Consider the following 23,676-nt stretch of genomic DNA (forward strand, 5'->3'; position numbering starts at 1 on the left):
TCTCCACCTCAAAAGGAGTTTATCACCCACCACTTTGATTTCAAAATCTGCAACTTCTCTCATTTGCCAGTACTTCTCTGCATATAACACGTGGGCTTTGCATCCTTATTTGTATTGGTGGAATTGTCAGAACCATACCTCTCAAAATCATCTTTTATACTGCTTTGTTCCCGAGTTAAGTTTCATCTTTGTAGGCTGTTGACCAGAGGCCCTGGAGCTCTGTTCAGAGCTAACAGTAGCAACTTCACAGTCCTCTTGCCTTGCTTGCTAGCAGCTAGATAATGGAAGCAGCTCTCTTCCATAATTTGGTGGCAAAAGCATGTACGTACAGGGTGCTGCTCACTGCTGCTACTTATGGTCGAAAGACTGCACACAGCCTCATTGTGTTCTCATTTAAAAGGCAGCGGTGGCTGTCATTCTCAATGAAAATGCCAGTAGCGGCCACTGGGCGCTTCTCCTGTGATCAGGACCACTGTGGGAACGCTGTGACCGATCGCTCCACGGCCATCACGTCACCGCCTGTGACCCACCCACGGGTTGAGAAAAATCCTGTTAGAAATGCTAATTACTAAGACGCTGTCTGTAATGTAGTACGTGTGACAGCTATCTCTCACAGAATCAGCTTTTTAAAATAAAATGTATTTTTATTCCAAACGTATATGAAAAGTTACAACAAATAAACAATTTGTGAAACAAACTTCCCAACGCACAACTATACAGCTTGTACAAATTTTTTTTCGCTCCCCACCCCGCTGCGGCCAACAACTCCTCAAACACGGTCACGAACATCCTCCGCCTTGCATCGAAACCCTCCACTGAACCGCTTCACTCATATTTGATCTTTTCCAGCCGAAGAAAGTCATATAGGTCACCCAGCCAACCTGCTACCCCTGGTGGCATTGCTGACCACCACTCCAATAAAATTTGTTGGCAGGCAATCAGAGGGGCATAGGCCACAACATCGGCCTTCCTCCCCTCCATCAGCTCCGGCTTCTCTGATATCCTAAATATCGCCACGAAAGGGTCCGGCTCAGCCTCTTCCCCCACTATCCTTGCTAGTGCCGCAATCACTCCCGCACAGAATGTCTCCAACTTTTCACAGCCCCAGAACATATGTGCATGATTCGCTGGCCCCCTGCCCACACTTCTCACACTCGTCTGCCACCCCCTGAAAGAACCCACACATTCTTGCCCGCATCATATGTACCATGTGTACGACTTTGAATTGTACCAGGCTCAACCTTGCGCATGAGGAGGTCACATTTACCCTTTGTAGCGCCTCACTCTATACTCCCCAGTTTATCTCCCCTCCCAGCTCCCCTTACCACTTCTCCTTAATCTTCACCACCCGCTCACCTCCCTGTTCTCCCAGGCACCTGTATATGTCTCCGATTCTGCCCTCCCCTTCCACATCCAAAAGCAATCGTCGCTCTAGCAGGGTGTACTTTGGCAACCTGGGGAACTCTTTCCAAACCTTCCGTGTAAAGTCTCTTACCTGCAGGTACCTAAACTCACTTCCTCTCGGGAGCTCCACCCTCTCCTTTAATTCATCTATATTGACAAACCCTTCTTCCAGATACAAATCCCTCACCTTAACCAGCCCCATTTCTCTCCACGTGCCATCTATTCTCTCTCTCTCTCTCTCTCTCTCTCTCTCCCCCCCCCCCCCCTCTCCCCCCAGGCTCACTGTTTTCACACAATGGCGTTAACACTGACATCCCCCCTATACTAAAGTGCCTCCTCAGCTGGTTCCAGATCCTCACCATGGACTGCACAACCAGGCTCCCTGAATATCTACTCAGTGCCATTGGCAATGCTGCTGCCACCATGGCCCTTTAGCTGGACCCCCTACAGGATTCCTCCTCCATCCTAACTCATTCTACCCCCCTCTCCTTCCCACCATTGACTCACATTCTCCATGTTCGCCGCCCAATGGTAATATAGCAGGTTCGGCAACGCCAACCCTCCCTGCTGCCTATGCCTCTGTAACGGGGTCCTCTTAACCCTTGGCACCTTCTCTTCCCATACAAAGTCTGAAAATTGTGTCTAGTTTCATAAAGAAAGCCTTCGGTATAAAGAGCAGGAGTGTTTGGAATATGAACAGGAAACTCGTCAGAATGTTCATCTTCACCACTTGGACCCTCCCTACCAAAGTCAAGTGCAGCGTGTCCCACCTCTTGAGAACAGACTCAACTGTTTAATTTAATATTCACAGCAGTACATAGATAGGTTGGCAAAATGGGCAGAGAAGTGGCAGATGGAAGTTAATATGGACAAGTATGAAGTGATGCATTTTGTGCATGTGCATTGAAGGTGGCTGGAGAGTGGTTAGAAAAGCACATGGGATTGTGAGCTTCATAAATAGAGGTATTGAGTACAAAAATAGGGTGGTTTTGTCAAACCGCCATAAGATTCTGGTTAGGCCACAATTAGAGTCTTACGTACAGTTCTATTCACCACATTTTTGGAAGGATATGTGGGTCCAGTTGGATGCACTTAGGGGCATGTGGAAAGTGTCACAGATAGGAGTTATAGAGATGTGGTCACACCCAAGGTGCAGGCAGACAGATGGGTGACCGCGAGAAAGGGCAGGTAGTCAGTGCAGGAATCCCCTGTGGCTGTCCCCCTCTCTAACAAGTATACCGTTTTGGATACTGTTGTGGGGGGGTGGGTACGCGGGACAACAGCAGCCAGACAGTGGCACCACAATTGGCTCTGTTGCTCAGCAGGGGAGGGCAAAGTGCAGGAGAGCGATAGTTATAGGGGGCTCTATAGTAAGGGGCACAGATAGGCGGTACTGTGGAAGTGAAAGAGATTCCAGGATGGTGTGTTGCCTCCCTGGTGCCAGGGTCAATGATGTCTCTGAACGAACACAGAACATCCTGAAGGGGGAGGATGTCGTAGTACACAGCAGGGCTAGTTTCGCTCAGTGGGCTAGACAGCTGGTTTGTGATGCAGAACAAGGCCAGCAGCGCTGGTTCAATTCCGGTACCAGCTGAGAATTCTGAATTCTCCCTCTGTGTACCCGAACAGGCGCCGTAATGTGTCGACCTGGGGCTTTTCACAGTAACTTCATTACAGTGAGTTCCTGCAGAACGAGTCCAGGGAGTTGGGCAGTAAGTTAAGAAGCAAGACCTCTAGGGTTGTAATCTCAGGGTTACTCCCTGTGCCACGTGCCAGTGAGGCTAGAAATAGGAGGATAGTGCAGCTAAACACGTGGCTAAACCAGTGGTTTAAGAAGGAGAGTTTCAGATTTCTGGACAATTGGGATCTCTTCCAGGGCAGGTGCGACCTATACAAGAAGGACGGGTTGCATCTAAACTCGAGGGGCACCAATATCTTGGCTGGGAGGTTTGCTAGTGTCACTCGGAAGGATTTAATCTAATATGGCAGGAGGGTGGGAACCAGAGCGTTAGCTTAAAAGGTGTCATAACTGAAGGGGAAATAGAGGACAAAAATAAGAGAACAACATTACCCTCGGGCAGAGCAAAAAAGGTGACATGTGTGAGAAGGGAGGTGATCAATGCAGGACTGAGGGTATTGTACCTCAATGCGCGCAGTATACGGAGCAAGGTAAATGAGCTTGTTGCGCACATTGAAATTGGCTGGTACGATGTTGTGGGCATCACAGAGACATGGCTGCAACGGGATCAGGGCTGGGATCTAAATATACAAGGATATGTGTCCTATCGAAAGGACAGGCAGATGGGCAAAGGGGGCGGGGTTGCATTGTTAGTAAGGAATGAAGTTAAATCGATAGCAAGGAGCAATATAGAATCAGAAGGCATAGAGTCTCTGTGGGTAGAGTTGAGGAATCGCAAAGGTAAAAAGACCCTGATGGGAGTTATGTACAGACCCCATAGCAGTAGTCAGGATGTGGGGCAGAAAATAAATCAGGAGATAGAGAAAGCATGTAAAAAAGGCAATATCACAATAATCATGGGGGACTTCAATATACACGTGAACTGGGAAAATCAGGTTGGTATTGGATCCCAAGAAAAGGAATTTGTGGAATGTTAAAGATATGTTTTTTTTGAGCAACTTGTGGTGGAGCCCACTAGGGAACCGGCAATTCTGGATTTGATGATGTGCAATGAGGCAGACTTGATGAGGGATCTTAAGGTGAAGTAACCCTTAGGGAGCAGTAACCACAATATGATAGAATTTACCCTGCATTTTGAGAGGGAGAAGCTGGATTTTGGGGGATTATTCAGGAGGGACAGCAGAAATTCATCCCAAGAAGGGGAAACATGCTAAGGGCAGGACAAGGCCATGGTTGATGAGGGAAGTCAAGGACAGCATAAAAGCTAAAGAAAAAGCATACAAAGTGGCAAGAATTAGTGGGAAACCAGAGGATTTGGAATCTTTTAAAAGCAAGCAGAGGACAACTAAAAAAGCAATAAGGAGAGAGAAGATGAAATATTAGTGCAAGCTAACTAGTAATATAAAAGAAGATAGGAAGAGTTTCTTTCAATCAATAAAAGGTAAGAGAGAGGCAAAAATAGACATTGGACCACTGGAAAACATGCTGGAGAAGCAATAATGGGAAACAAAAAAATGGCAGACGAACTGAACAGTTACTTTGCATCAGTCTTCGTGGTGGAAGACACCAGTGGGATGCCAGAGCTCCAGAGAAACAGGGCGCAGAGGTGAAGGTGCTGGGGAAACTGAAAGGTCTGAAGGTGGATAGGTCACCTAGACTGGATGGACTACATCCCAGGATCCTAAAAGAGATAGCTGAGGAGATTGTGGAGGCATTGGTGGTGATCTTTCAGGAGTCACTGGAGGCAGGAATAGTCCCAGAGGACTGGAAAGTGGCTAATGTGATACCACTGTTTAAGAAGGGAGGGAGGCACTTCCGAGTGCGGCGATGACCAGCTAAGTCGCACGTTTCGGCACCTCCCGTTTTAACGGATTTTTGGGCTCTTATCAGGAGCCCCAACGGCAATTTTTGAAGGCTAAACCCACTGTGAGGCGACATAGAAGGGAGTCCCCCCGGATGTGAATGGACAGAAGAGATAATAGTGGCCAGATTGCGGAGGATCCTCTGGAGCTGCGGCAAAGAAGGGAAGTGCGAAGCAGGAGGGCGGCCAGTTGGTATGGGGCCTGGAACAGCAGGAGTTCCTCCGGCGATGTGTGGAGGAGCTCAAGAAGGAGGTGCTGGCGCCAATGCTGCAGGCGATTGAGGGGTTAAAGGAGGCGCAGAAGACCCAAGAGATGGAGCTCCGTGGAGTGAAGGCAAAAGCTGCCGAAAATGAGGACGAGATACAGGGCTTGGTGGTGAAGACGGAGACGCACGAGGCACTGCATAAGAGGTGTATGGAGAGACTGGAAGCCCTGGAAAATAGCTCGAGGAGGAAGAACTTAAGAATCTTGGGTCTTCCCGAAGGGGCAGAGGGAGCCAACGTTGGGGCGTATGTGAGCACGATGCTCCATACCTTAATGGGAGCTGAGGCCCCGACGGGCCCCCTGGAAGTGGAGGGAGCGTATCGAGTCCTCGTGCGAAGACCAAAGGCAGGAGAAACACCTCGAGCAATAGTGTTGAGGTTCCACCGCTACAAGGACAGGGAGATGGTTCTGAGATGGACGAAAAAGACACGGAGCAGCAGGTGGGAGAACGCGGTGATCCGCGTGTATCAGGATTGGAGTGCGGAGGTGGCGAGAAGGAGGGCGAGTTTCAATCGGGCCAAGGCGGTGCTCCACAAGAGGAAAGTGAAGTTCGGAATGTTGCTGCCGGCAAGACTGTGGGTTACATACCAGGGTAAACACCATTACTTCGAGACGGCAGAAGAGGCGTGGACATTTATTGAAGAGGAGAAGTTGGACTAGATTGGAGAAAGAGTGTTTGAAATGAAGTAGTGAGGTGGTGGTAAGGGACTGTGAATCAGATGGGGGAAAATTTTCTTTCCCCTCGAAGGGGGGGACACGAAGAAATGTGGGCGCCGGTGGGGAAGGGGAGGGGGAAGGAGAGAGGGAGCTGCGCCATCAGGGGCGGGGCCGAGAGGGAAGCGCGGGCTTTGTTCCCGCGCTATGGAAATTGTGGCGGGAAAAGGGGGCGCAGGAAGGAGGGGGCCTCACATAATGGGAGGCTAAGGATAAACGTGGGCAGCCGAGGTCAGCCAGAGTTTGCTGACTTCCGGAAGCAATATGGAGGGGAGCAACTAAGCTAGAGAGGGATCTAGCAGGGGGGGCGTTAACTGGGTTGCTGCTGCTAAGGGGAAGGGGGAGCAGTTACGGGATGGGACGGGAGGGCGCCGTCGGGGGGGGGATAAGCGGGTGCGTGGGAACCGGGTGAGGAGCTGGTCTAAAAAAGGGGATGGCTAGTCGACGAGGGGGGGGGGGTAAAGAGCCCCCCAACCCGGTTGATCACGTGGAACATGAGAGGGTTGAACGGGCCGATTAAGAGGGCAAGGGTACTTGCGCGCCTAAAGAAGCTAAAGGCAGACGTGGTCATGCTTCAGGAGACGCACCTGAAACTGGCGGATCAGGTCAGATTAAGAAAAGGATGGGTGGGACAGGTATTCCACTCGGGCTTGGATGCGAAAAATAGAGGGGTGGCAATACTGGTGGGGAAACGGGTATTGTTTGAGGCGAAGACCATAGTGGCGGACAGTGGGGGTAGATACGTGATGGTGAGTGGCAGATTGCCAGGTGAGGCGGTGGTGCTGGTGAATGTATATGCCCCGAACTGGGATGACGTGAACTTTATGAAGCGTATGTTGGGGCGCATCCCGGACCTGGAGATGGGAAAGTTGGTAATGGGGGGCGGGGGGGACTTCAAAACGGTGCTGGACCCAGGGCTGGACCGGTCCAGATCTAGGACCGGGAGGAGGCCGGCAGCGGCCAAGGTGCTTAAGGGCTTTATGGAACAGATGGGAGGAGTGGATCCCTGGAGATTTACTAGGCCAAGGAGTAAAGAGTTTTCCTTCTTCTCCCATGTCCACAAAGTGTACTCCCGGATAGACTTCTTTGTCCTGGGAAGGGCGCTGATCCCGAAGGTGGCAGGAACGGAGTATTCGGCTATAGCCATTTCAGATCATGCCCCACATTGGGTAGATCTGGAAGTAGGAGAGGAAAAGGAACAGCGCCCACTCTGGAGATTAGATATGGGACTGTTAGCGGACGAGGGGGTATGTGTAAGGTGAGGGGATGTATTGAAAGGTACCTAGAGATTAATGATGACGGAGAGGTCCAGGTGGGAGTGGTCTGGGAGGCGCTGAAGGCGGTGGTTAGAGGGGAGCTGATCTCCATAAGGGCCCATAAGGGGAAACAAGGGTAAAGAAAGGGAGAGATTGTTGAGGGAGATTTTGAGGGTGGATAGGCAATATGCGGAGGCTCCAGATGAAGGGCTATACAGGGAAAGACGGAGATTGCACACGGACTTTGACTTGTTGACCACTGGTAAGGCGGAGGCACAATGAAGGAAGGCACAGGGAGTGCAGTATGAATATGGAGAGAAGGCGAGCCGGCTGCTGGCCCAACAACTTAGGAAGAGGGGGGTGGCGAGAGAGATCGGAGGGGTTAGAGACGAGAGGGAAAGATGGAACGGGGAGCGGAGTGGGTGAACGGGGTGTTTAAGGTATTTTACGAGAGGCTATATAAGGCTCAACCCCCGGAAGGGAAAGAGGAAATGATGCGTTTCCTAGACCAGCTGGAGTTCCCGAAGGTTGAGGAACAGGAGATGACAGGACTGGGAGCGCAGATTGAGGTGGAGGAGGTGGTAAAAGGAATTGGGAACATGCAGGCAGGGAAGGCCCCGGGACCGGATGGGTTCCCGGTGGAGTTCTATAGGAAATACGTGGACCTGCTGGCCCCACTTCTGACGAGAACCTTTAATGAGGCTAGGGAAAGGGGGACACTGCCCCCGACGATGTCGGAGGCGTTGATATCGCTGATCCTGAAAAGAGACAAAGACCCGCTGCAGAGCGGGTCATACAGGCCTATTTCCCTCTTGAACGTAGATGCCAAGCTGTTGGCCAAGGTGATGGCGACGAGGATAGAGGACCGTGTCCCTGGGGTGGTGCATGATGATCAAACGGGGTTTGTTAAAGGGAGGCAATTGAATGCTAATATACGGAGGCTGCTGGGGTGATGATGATGCCCCCACCGGAGGGGGAGGCGGAGATACTGGTGGCGATGGATGCAGAGAAAGCATTTGATAGAGTGGAGTGGGACTACCTGTAGGAAGTACTGAGGAGATTTGGATTTGGCGAGGGGTTCATTAGATGGGTTCAGCTCCTGTACAGGGCCCCGGTGGCAAGTGTGATTACAAATAGGCAACGATCTGACCACTTCCGACTATATAGGGGTACAAGACAGGGATGTCCCCTGTCCCCGTTACTGTTTGCGTTGGCAATTGAGCCACTGCCCATAGCGCTGAGGGGCTCTAGGAAGTGGAGGGGGGTACTTAGAAGAGGAGAAGAGCATCGGGTGTCATTATACGCTGATGATTTGTTGTTGTATGTCGCGGACCCAGTGGAGGGGATGCCTGAGATAATGCAGACACTCAGGGAGTTTGGAGAATTTTCAGGATACAAATTGAATATGGGGAAGAGTGAACTGTTTGTGATGCACCCCAGGGAACAGGGCAGGGGAATAGACGATTTACCGTTGAGGAGGGTAACAAGGGATTTCCGGTATTTAGGGATCCAGGTGGCCAGGAACTGGGGAACCTTGCATACGCTTAACTTGGCACGGCTGGTAGAGCAGATGGAAGAGGTCTTTAGGAGGTGGGACATGGCGCCCCTGTCATTGGCGGGCAGGGTGCAGGCGGTTAAAATGGTGGTCCTTCCGAGGTTTCTTTTTGTGTTCCAGTGCCTCCCTGTACTGATTACAAAGGCCTTTTTTAAGAAGGTGGATAAGAGTATTATGAGCTTTGTGTGGGCTGGAAAGACCCCAAGAGAAAAGAGGGGGTTCCTGCAGCGCAGTAGGGACAGAGGGGGACTGGCACTGCCGAGTCTAAGTGATTATTATTGGGCCGCCAACATGTCAATGATATGTAAGTGGATGAGGGAAGGGGAAGGAGCGGCGTGGAAAAGACTGGAGATGGCGTCCTTTAGGGGAACTAGTCTAAAAGCACTGGCGACGGCGCCGTTACCGTTCTCCCCGAAAAAATACACCACAAACCCAGTGGTGGTGGCAACTCTGAAAATTTGGGGGCAGTGGAGACGACATAAGGGAGTGACGGGTGCCTCAGTGTGGTCCCCGATAAGGAACAACCATAGGTTCGTCCCGAGAAGGATAGATGGGGGATTTAAATCTTGGCAGCGAGCAGGAATTGTGAAATTGAAGGACTTGCTCTTAGACGGGACGTTCGCGAGTCTGGGAGCACTGACAGAAAAATATGGGTTGCCACCTGGGAATGCATTTCGCTATATGCAAGTGAGGGCATTTGTGAGGCAACAGGTGAGGGAATTTCCGCAGCTCCCGGCGCAAGAGATCCAGGACAGAGTGATTTCGGGGGCATGGGTGGGTGATGGTAGGGTGTCAGATATATATAGGGAAATGAGAGACGAGGGGGAGACGATGGTAGAGGAGCTGTAGGGAAAATGGGAGGAGGAGCTGGGGGAAGAGATTGAGGAGGGGCTGTGGGCAGATGCCCTAAGTAGGGTAAACTCTTCGTCCTCGTGTGCCAGGCTCAGCCTGATACAATTCAAGGTTCTACACAGGGCGCATATGACTGGAACAAGGCTGAGTAGATTTTTTGGAGTGGAGGATAGGTGCGGGAGATGCGCGGGAAGCCCGGCGAACCACACCCACATGTTTTGTTCATGTCCGGTATTGCGTGGGTTCTGGGTGGGTATGGCAAAAGTGATTTCAAAGGTGGTGGGGATCTGGGTCGAACCAGGCTGGGGGTTGGCTATATTTGGGGTTGCAGATGAGCCGGGAGTGCAGGACGCGAGAGAGGCCGATGTTTTGGCCTTTTCGTCCCTAGTAGCCCGGCGAAGGATTCTACTTATGTGGAAAGAAGCTAAGCCCCCGGGTGTGGAGGCTTGGATCAATGACATGGCAGGGTTCATAAAATTGGAGCGGATGAAGTACGCACTAAGAGGTTCGGCTCAAGGGTTCACCAGGCGGTGGCAACCGTTCCTCGACTATCTCGCAGAGCGATAAGGGAAAATAGGAACGGTAGCAGCAGCAACCCAGGAGGGTGGGGGCGGGGGGAGGCTCATTTGGGTCCTCAGGGGTTTTATGTGTGTGTTTATACATTAGTTATTTATATTAGATGTTACAAAGTTACTATTTTAGTTACTATTTCTGTTGTTTCTTATTTTGTTGTTGGCAGTTGCCGTTACTTAGCATATTATTATTTTTTTTAAACGATCAATGTATATATTATTACAAAGTTGTAAAATGGGATAATTTTGTTTGATCGAAAAACTTTAATAAAATATACTTATATAAAAAAAAAAGAAGGGAGGGAGGCAGAAGACAAAAAATTATAGGCCGGGTAGCCTGACCTCTGTCATTGGTAAGATTTTAGAGTCCGTTATTAAAAATGAGATTGTGGAGTACTTGGAAGAGCATGGTAAAATAGGACTGAGTCAGCACGGCTTTGTCAAAGGGAGGTCATGTCTGACAAATCTGTTAGAGCTCTTTGAGGAGCTAACAAGGAAGTTAGACAAAGGAGAACCAGTGGACGTGATTTATTTAGATTTCCAGAAGGCCTTTGACAAGGTGCTGCATAGGAGATTGTTAAATAAGTTAAGAGCCCATGGTGTTAAGGGTAAGATCTTGGCATGGATAGAGATTGGCTGACTGGCAGAAGGCAGTGAGTGGGGGATAAAGGGGTCTTTTTCAGGATGGCAGCCAGCGGCTAGTAGTGTGCCTCAGGGGTCTGTGCTGGGACCACAACGTTTCATAATATACATTATTGATCTGGAAGAAGGAACTGAAGGCATAGTTGTTAAGTTTGCAGATGATACAAAGATCTGTAGAGGGACAGGTAGTATTGAGGAAGCAAGGAGGCTGCAGAAGGATTTGGACAGGCTAGGAGAGTGGGCAATGAAGTGGTAAATGAATACAATGTGGAAAAGTGTGAGGTTATGCACTTTGGAAGGAGGAATTTAGGCATAGACTATTTTCTAAATGGGGAAATGCTTAGGAAATCAAAAGCACAAAGGAACTTGGGAGTCCTTGTTCATGATTCTCTTCAGGTTAACGTGCAGGTTCAGTCGGCAGTTAAGAAGGCAAATGCAGTGTTAGCATTCATGTCAAGGGCTAGAATACAAGGCCAGGGATGTACTTCTGAGGCTGTATAAGACTCTGGTCAGACCCTATTTGGAGCACTGTGAGCAGTTTTGGGCCCTGTATCTAAGGAAGGACGTGCTGGCCTTGGAAAGGGTCCAGAGGAGGTTCACAAGAATGATCGCTATAATGAACAGCTTGTCGTATGAGGAACGGTTGAGGACTCTGGGTCTGTACTCGATGGAGTTTAGAAGGATGAGGGGGGATCGTATTGAAACTTACAGGATACTGCGAGGCCTGGATAGAATGGATGTGGAGAGGATGTTTCCACTTGTTGGAAAAACTAGAACCAGAAGACACCATCTCAGATTAAAGGGACGATACTTTAAAACAGAGATGAGGAGGAATTTCTTCAGCCAGAGGGTGGTGAATCTGTGGAACACTTTGCCGCAGAAGGCTGTGGAGGCCAAATCAATGTGTCTTTCAGACAGAGGTAGATAAGTTCTTGATTAATAAGGGGGTCAGGGGTTATGGGGAGAAGGCAGGAGAATGGGGATGAGAAAATTATCAGCCATGATTGAATGGCGGAGCAGACTCGATGGGCCGAGTGGCCTAATTCTGCTTCTATGTCTTATGGTCCTTGAGAGGATGCGGAGTAGGTTTAACCGAATGGCTCCATGTTTTTTTTTAAATTTAAGAGTCCCAATTATTTTTTTCCAATTAAGGGGCAATTTAGCATGGCCAATCCACCTAACCTGCACATCTTTGGGTTGTGGGGGTGAAACCCATGCAGACATGGGGAGAATGTACAAACTCCACACGGACAGTCACCCAGGGTCGGGATTCAAACCCGGGTCCTCCGCGCTGTATGGTTCCATGTTTGAAGGATTTTGGCCACACAGTTAGGTTGGAGAAAGTGAGATTCTTTTCCTTGGAGCAAAAGAGATAAAGAGCAGATTTTTAAAGAAGTATTTGTTATAAGATTATGATAGGTTTAGAAAAGGTAGACAAAGCTGTTCCCATTAGCTGATGGTACATGCACGAGCAGACACAGATTTAACGTTTGGGCAAGAGGTGCAAGGGGGATGTGAGGAAGCTTTTTTACACCGCAAATGATATGAGGCTTGTAGAAGTAAACACAATTAATGATTTTAAAAGAAAATTAGATGGGCACTTGAGAGATGAGGCACGGTGGCACAGTGGTTAGCACTGCTGCCTCACAGCTCCGGGAACCTGGGTTTAATTCCGGCCTCGGGTAACTGTTTGTGCGGAGTTTGCACTTTCTCCCCGTGTCTGCGTGAGTTTCCTCCGGCTGTTCTGGTTTCCTGCAACAGTCCAAAGATGTGCAGGTTAGGTTCATTGGCCATGCTAAATTGCTCTTAGTATCCAAAAGGTTAGGTGGGGTTACTGGGTTACAGGGATAGGGTGGAGGTGTGGGCGTAAGTAAGGTGCTCTTTCTAAGGGCTGGTGCAGACTCGATGGGCCGAATGGCCTTCTGCACTGTCAATTCGATGAAATGTCACAGGTGCAGTGGCCAGAAAATTTGTTGCCTCTACAGGTCAAGGATGTGAATCCTGGAGCATTTTGAGCACGTCTAGTATTTTGGGTAATCTATATCTCACTTGCCTTCAGAGATAAATCTCTGCTTGGCCAAATAAATACGGAGGAAATAATTTCAGCCATGACTTGCTGCAAGGTGGATGGCAGTATTAGACCAGTTGTCAGAAAAATAATTCACTCAACTGTGTTATCTTGGTGATCACAATGCTCCACCCAAAACGTGATACGAATGAATTGAGAGTGAACACCACTTCAAGGCAAGGTCCGAATGATGAGGGTGAACAGGACCTTGATGAAAAGAATAGCCTTTGTTCAGTAGATTTGACATTGATTCATGCTAAGAGGCAGCATGTTGATAGAGCCAGACTGTGACATGTTAAGGAAAATTAACAATGTTTGACCCCCACATTACTAGAGCCAAATGGTACAGACCTGAATCACAGACTTCTTAGGCATAAACAAAAAAGTTCAGTACAATTATTTTTTTTGTAATGTGTAGCTTATTTACTTTAACCCCCTAGGAGATGTGGTTTAATGTTGTTTGTAAAACTGTAGACACTCTAATTTAGTTTGTTCGCACTCTTGTGGATTATAAATGCCAAATCACCCGTTTCCGTACTGTTTCTTCAATGTAACTTGGATTTGGTGGCATTCAGAATTTGAAGTTAACGTTTGAGCATCTTTTAATCATCCACTTCTTTATGGAGAGCAAATTGTGCTTACACCAACTAGCTCACTGATGACAGTTGTAATTGTATATCATTTTCCAAGGTTATGATGTTGCTTTTATCAACGGTAGGCTCCATAAATTCTTAAATTCTCTACTCCACTAAAATAATTATATTCAAATATTTGCCCAATAACCATACTCTGTGACAACCTGAGAACAACTGGTGTTGATATTGATTGTGTGTACACACTTTTAACATCATATTTAATGTTACAAAAACAATATTGCATTGGCCTTTTCTTTTACACCAATAGTACTTCCACAGACTTGGGGATAATGGTTGGCGGTATCACCCATCAAACTCCACCCTATCCAGGCTTTCTAAATCCTATTATTTTTGGTTAGAAACAAATGAAAGTCACAGATTTGTATTTTGGATGTAGTATTATAATTCTAGTTATTATTGCAGGTAGTGCTTGTGCTTTGCAGGAAAACGTCACCTTTTTTTTTTTTGGAGTAATGTGTACAAGATTGATTATATGATTGAAACATGTAGTATATTTACAGCTACTAATTTACTTGTAACAAAACAGCCTATCCTGAAAGCTGTTAAAGCTTGGCATGGCACAGTTCAAGTGTTTTCAGCTGTTTACTTTTTGTTTCATATTAGGTGAAAGCCCGTCCTGTGGCCCGAGAGGTACTTGCTACCTATTCTGTGGATGACATATTCATTGAACTTGTTATACATTTACCAGCAAACTACCCTCTTGGGTCAATCACTGTAGAAAGTGGAAAACGAGTTGGTGTGGCTGTTCAGCAATGGCGCAACTGGATGATGCAGCTAAATACGTTTCTTAATCTTCAGGTACTGTAAAATTAAAGATAATGGGATATTTTAATCAGCTAATACATTTGTTAAACACTAACCTACATTATGTAACCAGATTAACTGTACTGTAAATTGATTTCAGAGTTTCTTTCCCTTGTTTCACTATATATTTTAGGAATGTGGCTTGCACATGTTCTGTTCAAGGATAAGACGAAGACATGGTCTTCAGTTTATTTTAATTTACCTAAACTGGGCACTGCAGATGCACAAGCAGGGTGCAAGTTGGCTTTCCTTGCATTTTATTTCCTTTTTTAGCTGGCTGGAACAAAGCTGAAAATTTAGAGGACCCTGAAATATCAACCGAGCTTTTCTCTTAGGATTCTTAGGATGATGTAACACATACATTTTTTTCTGTTAGGAAATTAAATAGCACCATCTAAGTATAATCTAAGTAATAAGTATAAAGTAGACAGCACCATAAAGTTCGACACAGCATGTGGGACAACCCCACTTTTTCAGCTCAAAAAAGAAGGTTTAAGCTTATACTCGATGTATAAATCGACATCCTCCTACCACTTTTCCCAAGTCTACCTGGATTGTACCAGTTTTGAAAGTATCAATTTGAAGAATGTTGAAATGTAGTCTGACTATGACCATGGGAAAGCATGGCTGAACTTTATAGTTGCATGAAAAAGATAATTTAGAACTCTAAAATAAATAATTTACCAGTAATGAAACTATGTTGAGAATTTACTATAAAATGCCTGTTAATTTTTTTATCCTAGTTATTAACATTTTTCTTTGTTAAACAATAAAACCATCCAGAGGACAAAAAGCCCTGTGGGTGTGTGTACCTTTTATCACATCGGTTTTCTGGATTGCTGTAATCTGCAGTAGTTTTATGGGGATTATTCACTGAAGCATGAGGCAGGGATACTGGTAAAAGTGCCTTAAAGGCATTTGGGGTGGGTTTCAGTGTATGTTTAATAATAAATGTCTATGAATAAATGAATATTTTTTATGTTGACTGAATGTGTACAATTCCAGTTAATATCAAAGCAGAAACTGAGTTTTTAAGGATTATTTGTGCATCAGTTTGTCAGATACAGATCGATGGCCACCAATCAATGTTGCTTTTCAATTGGTAGATTATAATAGAGGGAAGAAAAAACTTGAATTTTTGCAATAGAATTTAATATATGTTCAGTGCACCTCTTGTTATCTTTGCTGGGTACTCTCTGTTGGGTGAAAAGTGATTTATTTTATTTTATTTTGGCACAAATGTCTATGTCAAGGCACTAGGATAAACTGAATTTATTATATATAATATTGAAAATATTCCTCCTCCCCATACTGTCCTCCACTGTCCCCATACCCTCCATGTCGACACCACCACTGGGCTCACGGAATACCTGGCCGTCGAGAACGGCAGAGGCGCTGTCAACAATAATAATCTTTATTAGTGTCACAAGTAGGCTAACATTAACACTGCAATGAAGTTACTGTGAAAATCCCCTAGTCGCCACACTCCGGCACCTGTTCGTGTACACCGAGCACTGAGGGAGAATTCAGAGTTAGGCATTGCCATCTTGCTTCCCAAAGGAGATAAGTCCAAGTATTTGCATTTCTTGTTGCTATTTGACATGGCACTTCCTATGCATCACAGATCTACAATAGATAGAAAAATACCTTTTAAGTAAATTATAAAGCCACCCAGATAAGTTTGGAAGGAAGCATTTCTCTGTTCATTCAACACATTTTATAATGATTGTGAATGATAGATCTTGTACTGAGTTGTTCAATTTAATTACACTGGAAACTCCAGGAAAAGAACCAGAAAGCACATCACTGAAGCCTACCTGGAGTCCCTTGTCACCTTTTTAAAAAATATTTTATTCAGGCCTTTGTATAAACAAACAAAACAAATAAGAAAAGAAGTAAAATTGTACAACATAATAAATAACCAACACCCACACACCCTTCTCCACTCGTGCCCTACCCCTCTTCCCGTCCTGTCTTCCCCATTTTAACCCCCTTATTCCTCTTTACCCCCACCCACATCGCGGCTCACACCGAGGCACCCTCCAGCCTCAAATGCTCCCTCCACTGTCCCCATGCCCTCCATGTCGACACCACCACTGGGCTCACGGAATACCTGGCCGTCGAGAACGGCAGAGACGCTGTCAACAATAATAATCTTTATTAGTGTCACAAGTAGGCTAACATTAACACTGCAATGAAGTTACTGTGAAAATCCCCTAGTCGCCACACTCCGGCACCTGTTCGTGTACACCGAGCACTGAGGGAGAATTCAGAGTTAGGCATTGCCATCTTGCTTCCCAAAGGAGATAAGTCCAAGTATTTGCATTTCTTGTTGCTATTTGACATGGCACTTCCTATGCATCACAGATCTACAATAGATAGAAAAATACCTTTTAAGTAAATTATAAAGCCACCCAGATAAGTTTGGAAGGAAGCATTTCTCTGTTCATTCAACACATTTTATAATGATTGTGAATGATAGATCTTGTACTGAGTTGTTCAATTTAATTACACTGGAAACTCCAGGAAAAGAACCAGAAAGCACATCACTGAAGCCTACCTGGAGTCCCTTGTCACCTTTTTAAAAAATATTTTATTCAGGCCTTTGTATAAACAAACAAAACAAATAAGAAAAGAAGTAAAATTGTACAACATAATAAATAACCAACACCCACACACCCTTCTCCACTCGTGCTCTACCCCTCTTCCCGTCCTGTCTTCCCCATTTTAACCCCCTTATTCCTCTTTACCCCCATCCACATCGCGGCTCACACCGAGGCACCCTCCAGCCTCAAATGCTCCCTCCACTGTCCCCATGCCCTCCATGTCGACACCACCACTGGGCTCACGGAATACCTGACCGTCGAGAATGGCAGAGACGCTGTCAACAATAATAATCTTTATTAGTGTCACAAGTAGGCTAACATTAACACTGCAATGAAGTTACTGTGAAAATCCCCTAGTCGCCACACTCCGGCACCTGTTCGTGTACACCGAGCACTGAGGGAGAATTCAGAATGTCCAATTCACCTAACAAGTCTGTCTTTCGGGACTTGTGGGAAGAAACCTGGGCACCCAGAGGAAACCCATGTAGACACTGGGAGAACGTGCAGACTCCACACAGACAGTGACCTAAGCCAGGAATCGAACCAGGCTCCCTGGCGCTGTGAAAAACAGTGCTAACCACTTTTCCATATTGCTACCCTTTATGCCCCTAAGCTCGTTCCCCGACAAGAAGCCGCCCCCATACCGACCCCTCCTCCACTACTCATTTCCTGACCATAGTGATGTTAGCTGCCCAGTAGTAATTCATCATATTCGGCAACGCCAACCTGCCCCCTCCTCACCCTGCTCCAGAAAAGTCCTTTTGATCGCGGAGGTCTTACCCGCCTATACAAACTCCGAGATCAACACGTTGATCTTCTTAAAGAATGACTTCGGGACAAAGATCGGGAGGTTCTGAAATATGAACAGGAACCTTGGCAGCACCGTCATCTTCACTGTCTGCACCCCACCCGCCAATGACAGAGGCAGCCCATCCCACCTCTTAAAATCCTCCTTCATCTGCTCCACCTGCTGAGTCAAACTTAACTTACGCAGCTGTGTCCAACCCTGCACCACCTGGATGCCCAAATACCTGAAACTCGCCTCCATCACCTTAAACGGCAGCTTCCCCAATCTCCTCCCCTGGCCTCTGGTCTCAATCGGGAACACTTCACTCTTTCCCATGTCAAGCTTGTATGTGGAGAACCAACCAAAGTCCTCCAAAATCCCCATAATACTGCCAATGCCCTCCAATGGGTCCAAGATATATAATATGCCATCTGCGTACAACAAAACCCTATGCTGGACCCCCCCACTGCACAATCCTTTTCCAATCTCTCGACTCTCGAAGCGCCATAGCCAAAGTAAAAAGCAAAGAGGAGAGCGGGCACCCATGCCTTGCCCCACGGTGCAGCCTGAAATATCCCGAGCTCACCTGGTTCGTCCCTACACTTGCAACCGGCTCCTTGTACAGTAACTGGACCCAGTCCACGAGCCCCTGCCCAAACCGCCCTAACACCTCCCACAGATACTCCCACTCCACCCAGTCGAAAGCCTTTTCCGCGTCCATCGCCACTATCAATTCCACTTCCTGCCCCTCTGGGGGCATCATAATTACATTAAGCGACCTCCTCGCAATTTCTGACAACTGTCTCCATTTCACAAACCCCGTTTGGCCCTTGCCTATCACCCCTGGGACACACCTTCACCAGCAACTTAGCATCCCACATTCAGTAACGCTATCAGACTTTCCGATCCACACTGCTCCGGTCCTTCACGCTACCAATCTCCTTCGCCGCCTCCTGCTTCCTCAGCTGGTGGGCCAATATCCTGCTCGCCTTCTCTCCATTCTTGTAAATTGCCCCCCTGGCCCTCCGCAACTGCCCTACCGCCTTCCCCCTGGACACCAATCCAAACTCCATCTCGAGCCTCTGCTCTCCCTCAACATCCCTGCCTCCGGCACCTCCCGAATACCTCCTGTCCACCCTCAGAATCTCTTCCACCAGCCTTGCCATCTCTGCCCGGTCCGCAATTTGCCTGTGTGCCCAAATCGAAATAAACTCCGCACGAACCATTGTCTTGAGCGCCTCGCGCAGCAAGGTGGCCATGACCTCCCCTGACCTTCCCCGTGTCGTTCAGCTCCACGTACCCCTGAATGGCAGCCCCCACCTGCTCACATACCTTTTCATCTGCCAACAGCCCCACATCCAACCTCCACTGCGGGCGCTGCCCCACCCCCCAATCCCCGACCACTCGCAAATCCACCCAGTGCGGCACAGGGTCTGAGACCATAATCGCCGAATACTGAATCGATTACCCAGCCAAAAAAGCCTTATACACCACAAAAATGTCAATCCGGGAGTCCACCCTGTGCACATGGGAACAATACAAAAATTCCTTCACCCTCGGCCTCCCAAATCTCCATAGGTCCACCCCCCCCCCCCCCCCCCTCCTCCCTCGAGTTCAACCGGTCCAAGATTAGCTCAAATACCATGTTAAAATCCCCCTCCCCATGATCAAGTGGTGCGAGTCCAGGTCAGGAATCTTTCCCAGCACCCGCCTCATAAACTCCACATCGTCCCAGTGTGGGGCATAAATGTTTACCAGGACCACTGGCATCCTCTCCAGCTTATCACTCTAATCACAAACCTCTCCCCCGCCCCCCATCCACCACAATGTTCCCCATCCCAAACACCACCCGCTTATTCATCAACACCGCCTCCCCCCCTCGTCTTCATATCCAGTCCCGAATGGAACAGCTGCCGTACCCATCCTTTCCTCAGCCTTGTCTGATCCCCTATCTTTAAATGCTTCTCTTGTTAAAACAAAGCTATATCTGCCTCCTCGGGTGCGCAAACACATGTACCATTTGACCGGCCCATTCAGCCCTCTCACCTTCCACGCGACCAGCCTGGTGGGGGGGGGGCTTCCCGCCCCCCTCCGCTGCTGATCAGCCATATCCTTTTTGGGCCAGTCCCCGGCCCGCGTCACACCCTCGGATGTGCACTGTCATCACTCCTTTCCAGCTGCGCCACACCAACCGCACCCTTGTCAGCACTCCCCCGAATGCAACAACGGCCCCATGCACCAACCACCTGACGACCCCCACTTCGGCCACCAGCAAGGCTAGCTGTTCCTCATACTCCCCCACTGCCTCCTCCACTTTCTGGATCGCCTGGCCCTGGGACTCCAGCCTCTGCTCCACTTGGTCAAACCCTGCTTTGAGCTGCTCCACCACCTTGGCAAGGTCCTCCAGGGCTTCCCTTCTCTGCTGGCTGAACTTCTCATTAAGAAGTCCACCAGCTGCTCCATTGACCATTGGTCAGGCAGAACAGGCCCTTTGCCCTCCGCCATCTTGACCTGTGGCGGATGAAGATTCTCCTGCTCCACCAGCTCCCTTCTTCTCGACCCACTCCTAGTTTGTGGATCCATCCACCAGCCACAATAGAGGAGTTGCACTTTCGCCTGGCACTCCTTCACCTCTATCCATCCAATATTCCACCCCTCAGACGAGGAAAAGACCAAATAAATCCACCTTGAGCAGGAGATGCCAAATGTGCAACCTCTCACTCCATGGCCCCCACTGGAAGTGTCATCCCGTGTCACCTCGAGAGAAGCAATAATCTTCCATTAAATTATTGACAACTTTGGAAAATGTATTTTCCTGAGTCCATCATTTTTGAGCAATGCTAAAATGCCATCATTGCTTGTATCTGCTCATTCTGTCTTCCCCATTTTCCCAATATACATTTGCATTCTTTTAACTTTTGATTTCAAGAGGTTCACCAGATTGATTCTGGGAATGAAAGGGTTCACGTATGAGGAAAGATTAAACAGTTTGGACTTATAATCGCTAGAGTTTTGAAGGATGAGAAGGGAACTGATCAAGGTATATAAAATACTAAAAGGAATTGATAAAGTAAACTTAGACCAAATGTTCCCCCTTGTGGGGCAATCTAGAATGAGAGGTCACAGATATAGGTTGAGAAGCAGTGGATTTAAAACTGAAATGAGGAGGAACTACTTCTCGCAGAGGGTGGTGAATTTGTGGAACTTGCTGCCTCATAGTGCGGTGGAGTCTGAGTCATTGAATGGTTTCAAGAAGGAGATAGATATATTTCTGATTTTAAAAACGGGTTAAAGGGATATGGGGAACAGAAAAAAAGGTGGATTTGAGACCAAGAAGAGATGAGCCATAATCTGATTGAATGGTTGAGCAGGCCCGAGGGCTGAATTGCCTACTTCTGCTCCTAATTCCTATGTTCCTATGTAATTTATATCTAACCTAAAAATCCCATCTTTGTATACCAGTTTCTTAAAAAACTTATTTTAAATATTTCTATCTGTTATTCCGATAAGCATTCCCGACTTGGCATTTTGTGAGAAGTTAAATATATTTTAGCTCTCATTCATAGTTTTAAATTTTCTCCTCACCCCAACCTCCCCAGTCCTCCCTGTTCCGACATAATGTTTTCTTTAAATTTGGTGTGTAAGTGCTTGTGTTTCCTTAGGAACAGCTTGGCTATCAAATAGGCTATCTCTTAATGCGCTTTAGCTTCCCAGATGGTCTAGTCAGTAAAGGCACTTAACAGGGAAATAGAGTTGTTTCTCAGTGTATTCAGTAATTTTAGAAAAAATGTACTGTCTGACATTAAAGCAGATTTCCTAGTGGTGTCATTGTATTGACTTTTTCTTGCTATTAGGTTCCACACTTAGTCTCCATTGAATTAACGGATCTTCGACATTATGGCTCTGCAGACATTTGTATTTGGCTCAGTTTTCTTTAAGTAGAGATGGGAAAAATCAGCTGGGGTTCCAGCTTTAATTATTATTCACTGACCCCAATTACAAAATGTGAGTTTGAAAACTTCAAATAGAAACATGATTGAGCTTAACTGTTGCCCTTTCCATAGTCGAACAATTTACCGACACTCATTGTTGAGGTTCTCACATGACGATAGGCTATTTATGCAATATACTGGAGGGCTGCTGGCATCCACATAATTGTGACCCAATAACAGACAGAAGAAAAAGGGACATAATGGTCTCCATCAAACTTGCTTATGCCTTGGCAAAGGATCATCGCCTGTTTGATGCACTGTTCTTTGGAAACCTTCTGGCCACTGTATCAGCTTTATATCCATGATGGAACTTAACAAAGAAAATTAGGGTGTGAAACAAGACCTCGGAGTTGTAAGAGGCATGGTAATGTTAGCATGGGATTGTAAGGGTCGGGGTAGTGAAGGGAAGTGTTGTCTGAGCTTTGGGGAGGTTATCCAAGCTGGTGCGTACAAGCCAGCATGAAAGTGGAAAGGCATTTACTGTCATGCACCCGAAAATCTACATTGAATATTATAGTATGTTTCCCGAGGCTCAGGAATCCCAGCCGTCCACTATTAAATTCAAAATGCTGTATCCTCATTATAATATTAAAAATACTAACTCATTTTCTTGAAGCAGGTTGGTCAACCACCCCCACATCAACACCCATTCATCTATTCCCATTCAATTAAAATCAGACGTAGATGGGTCAGTTTCGGGATTCCTATTTTTAACTTTTTTACCCAGGCACCTGAGCCACATCCATTCTCATGAGGAAGTTTTACAATTTCTAGTTTTATTTCATGTATTTTTCTGTCTAGTTTAGTTGGGGCAGTTCAAACTGACTGGCAAATGAAGGCAAGATTTGATCAACGTGAGACAATTCCCAATTAATTAAATCATTTATCTATTATGTATCAACCTGGGTAGTAATTATTTGTATTAATGATTACTTTTCAGTTGATGTAGCTATTTAAAATGGTTTAAAAACTTAAATATAAATTAAAATTATTGTAGTTCTGGTAACATTTGGAATTAACTGCGCATTTTAGTACTTCATGTTGCTCTTTTTACAGAACGGCAGCATCATGGAAGGCCTTGCATTGTGGAAGAGCAATGTGGATAAACGGTTTGAAGGAACTGAAGAATGCATGATCTGTTTTTCAGTAATTCACGGTTCTAACTATTCGCTTCCAAAGAAAGCCTGCAGAACCTGCAAGAAAAAGTTCCACTCCGCCTGCTTGGTAAGACGTTTACACCAGAAAAACAACTTTTAGAATTGTCAAACAACGCCAGTCAGCAGATTAAATAAGCAAATCCATTTTGATTTCTGGGCATTTAGCCCCTGAAGCTATGTTTAAAAGTTGTAGATTCCATATTGGTATCAGGAGGAAAATGGACAATGAAAGATCTTCAAATGTTTTTATGAATTGCATCTCAAACACGAACAAGATTATTTGTTTTGTTACTGATGTTTGCTATGAAGGGTTGAGAAGGTAGGAAACAATAGAGTAGAGCATGAGAATTTATTTTTACATTGGTTGTCAGGACTCAAAGAACAACATATATCGTTCATCCTTGTTGCCTTTGATTTCATTAAGAGGCAACCAGCATATGGGACTCGAGTCCTGTGTGGACAAGACCAGGTACGGGTGGCAGATTCCCTTTCTTTTTTTAAAAAAAAGTAGTTTTATTAAGGTTTTGCAGAATTTTTCATAATAAAATAGTAGTAACAATAATAGCAAAACAAACTAGAGTGAACATTAGCATAGTGCAAAAAGAGAATATACAATAACAATTAAATGGACATTACACCACGCGACTCAGTCTTCTCACACCATCCCAATGAAGTACTCACCCACAACCCCCCTACGGATTGCTGCTGCTGACATTTTAATTTTCCCCAAGAAAGTCGACGAATGGCTGCCACCTCCGAGAGAACCCTAGCGTAGACCCTCTTAAGACAAACTTTATTTTCTTGAGGCTGAGAAACCCAGCCATGTCGTTAACCCAAGTCTCTACA

General features: G+C 46.6%; 1 protein-coding gene across 2 annotated transcripts in view; it reads left to right on the forward strand.

Annotated features, from left to right (window-relative positions):
• The window catches only part of ltn1 (listerin E3 ubiquitin protein ligase 1), a 268,450-nt gene that overhangs the window by 234,152 nt on the left and 10,622 nt on the right, over window positions 1–23,676 (forward strand). For both annotated transcript variants that reach the window (XM_072514034.1, XM_072514036.1), the window contains exons 28-29: window positions 14,088–14,282; window positions 22,730–22,897. In XM_072514034.1, the coding sequence (XP_072370135.1) occupies window positions 14,088–14,282; window positions 22,730–22,897 (363 nt within the window). The remainder of the gene's footprint in view (window positions 1–14,087; window positions 14,283–22,729; window positions 22,898–23,676) is intronic.

This window comes from Scyliorhinus torazame, chromosome 8 (assembly GCF_047496885.1).
Source record: "Scyliorhinus torazame isolate Kashiwa2021f chromosome 8, sScyTor2.1, whole genome shotgun sequence".
NCBI lineage: Eukaryota > Metazoa > Chordata > Chondrichthyes > Carcharhiniformes > Scyliorhinidae > Scyliorhinus > Scyliorhinus torazame.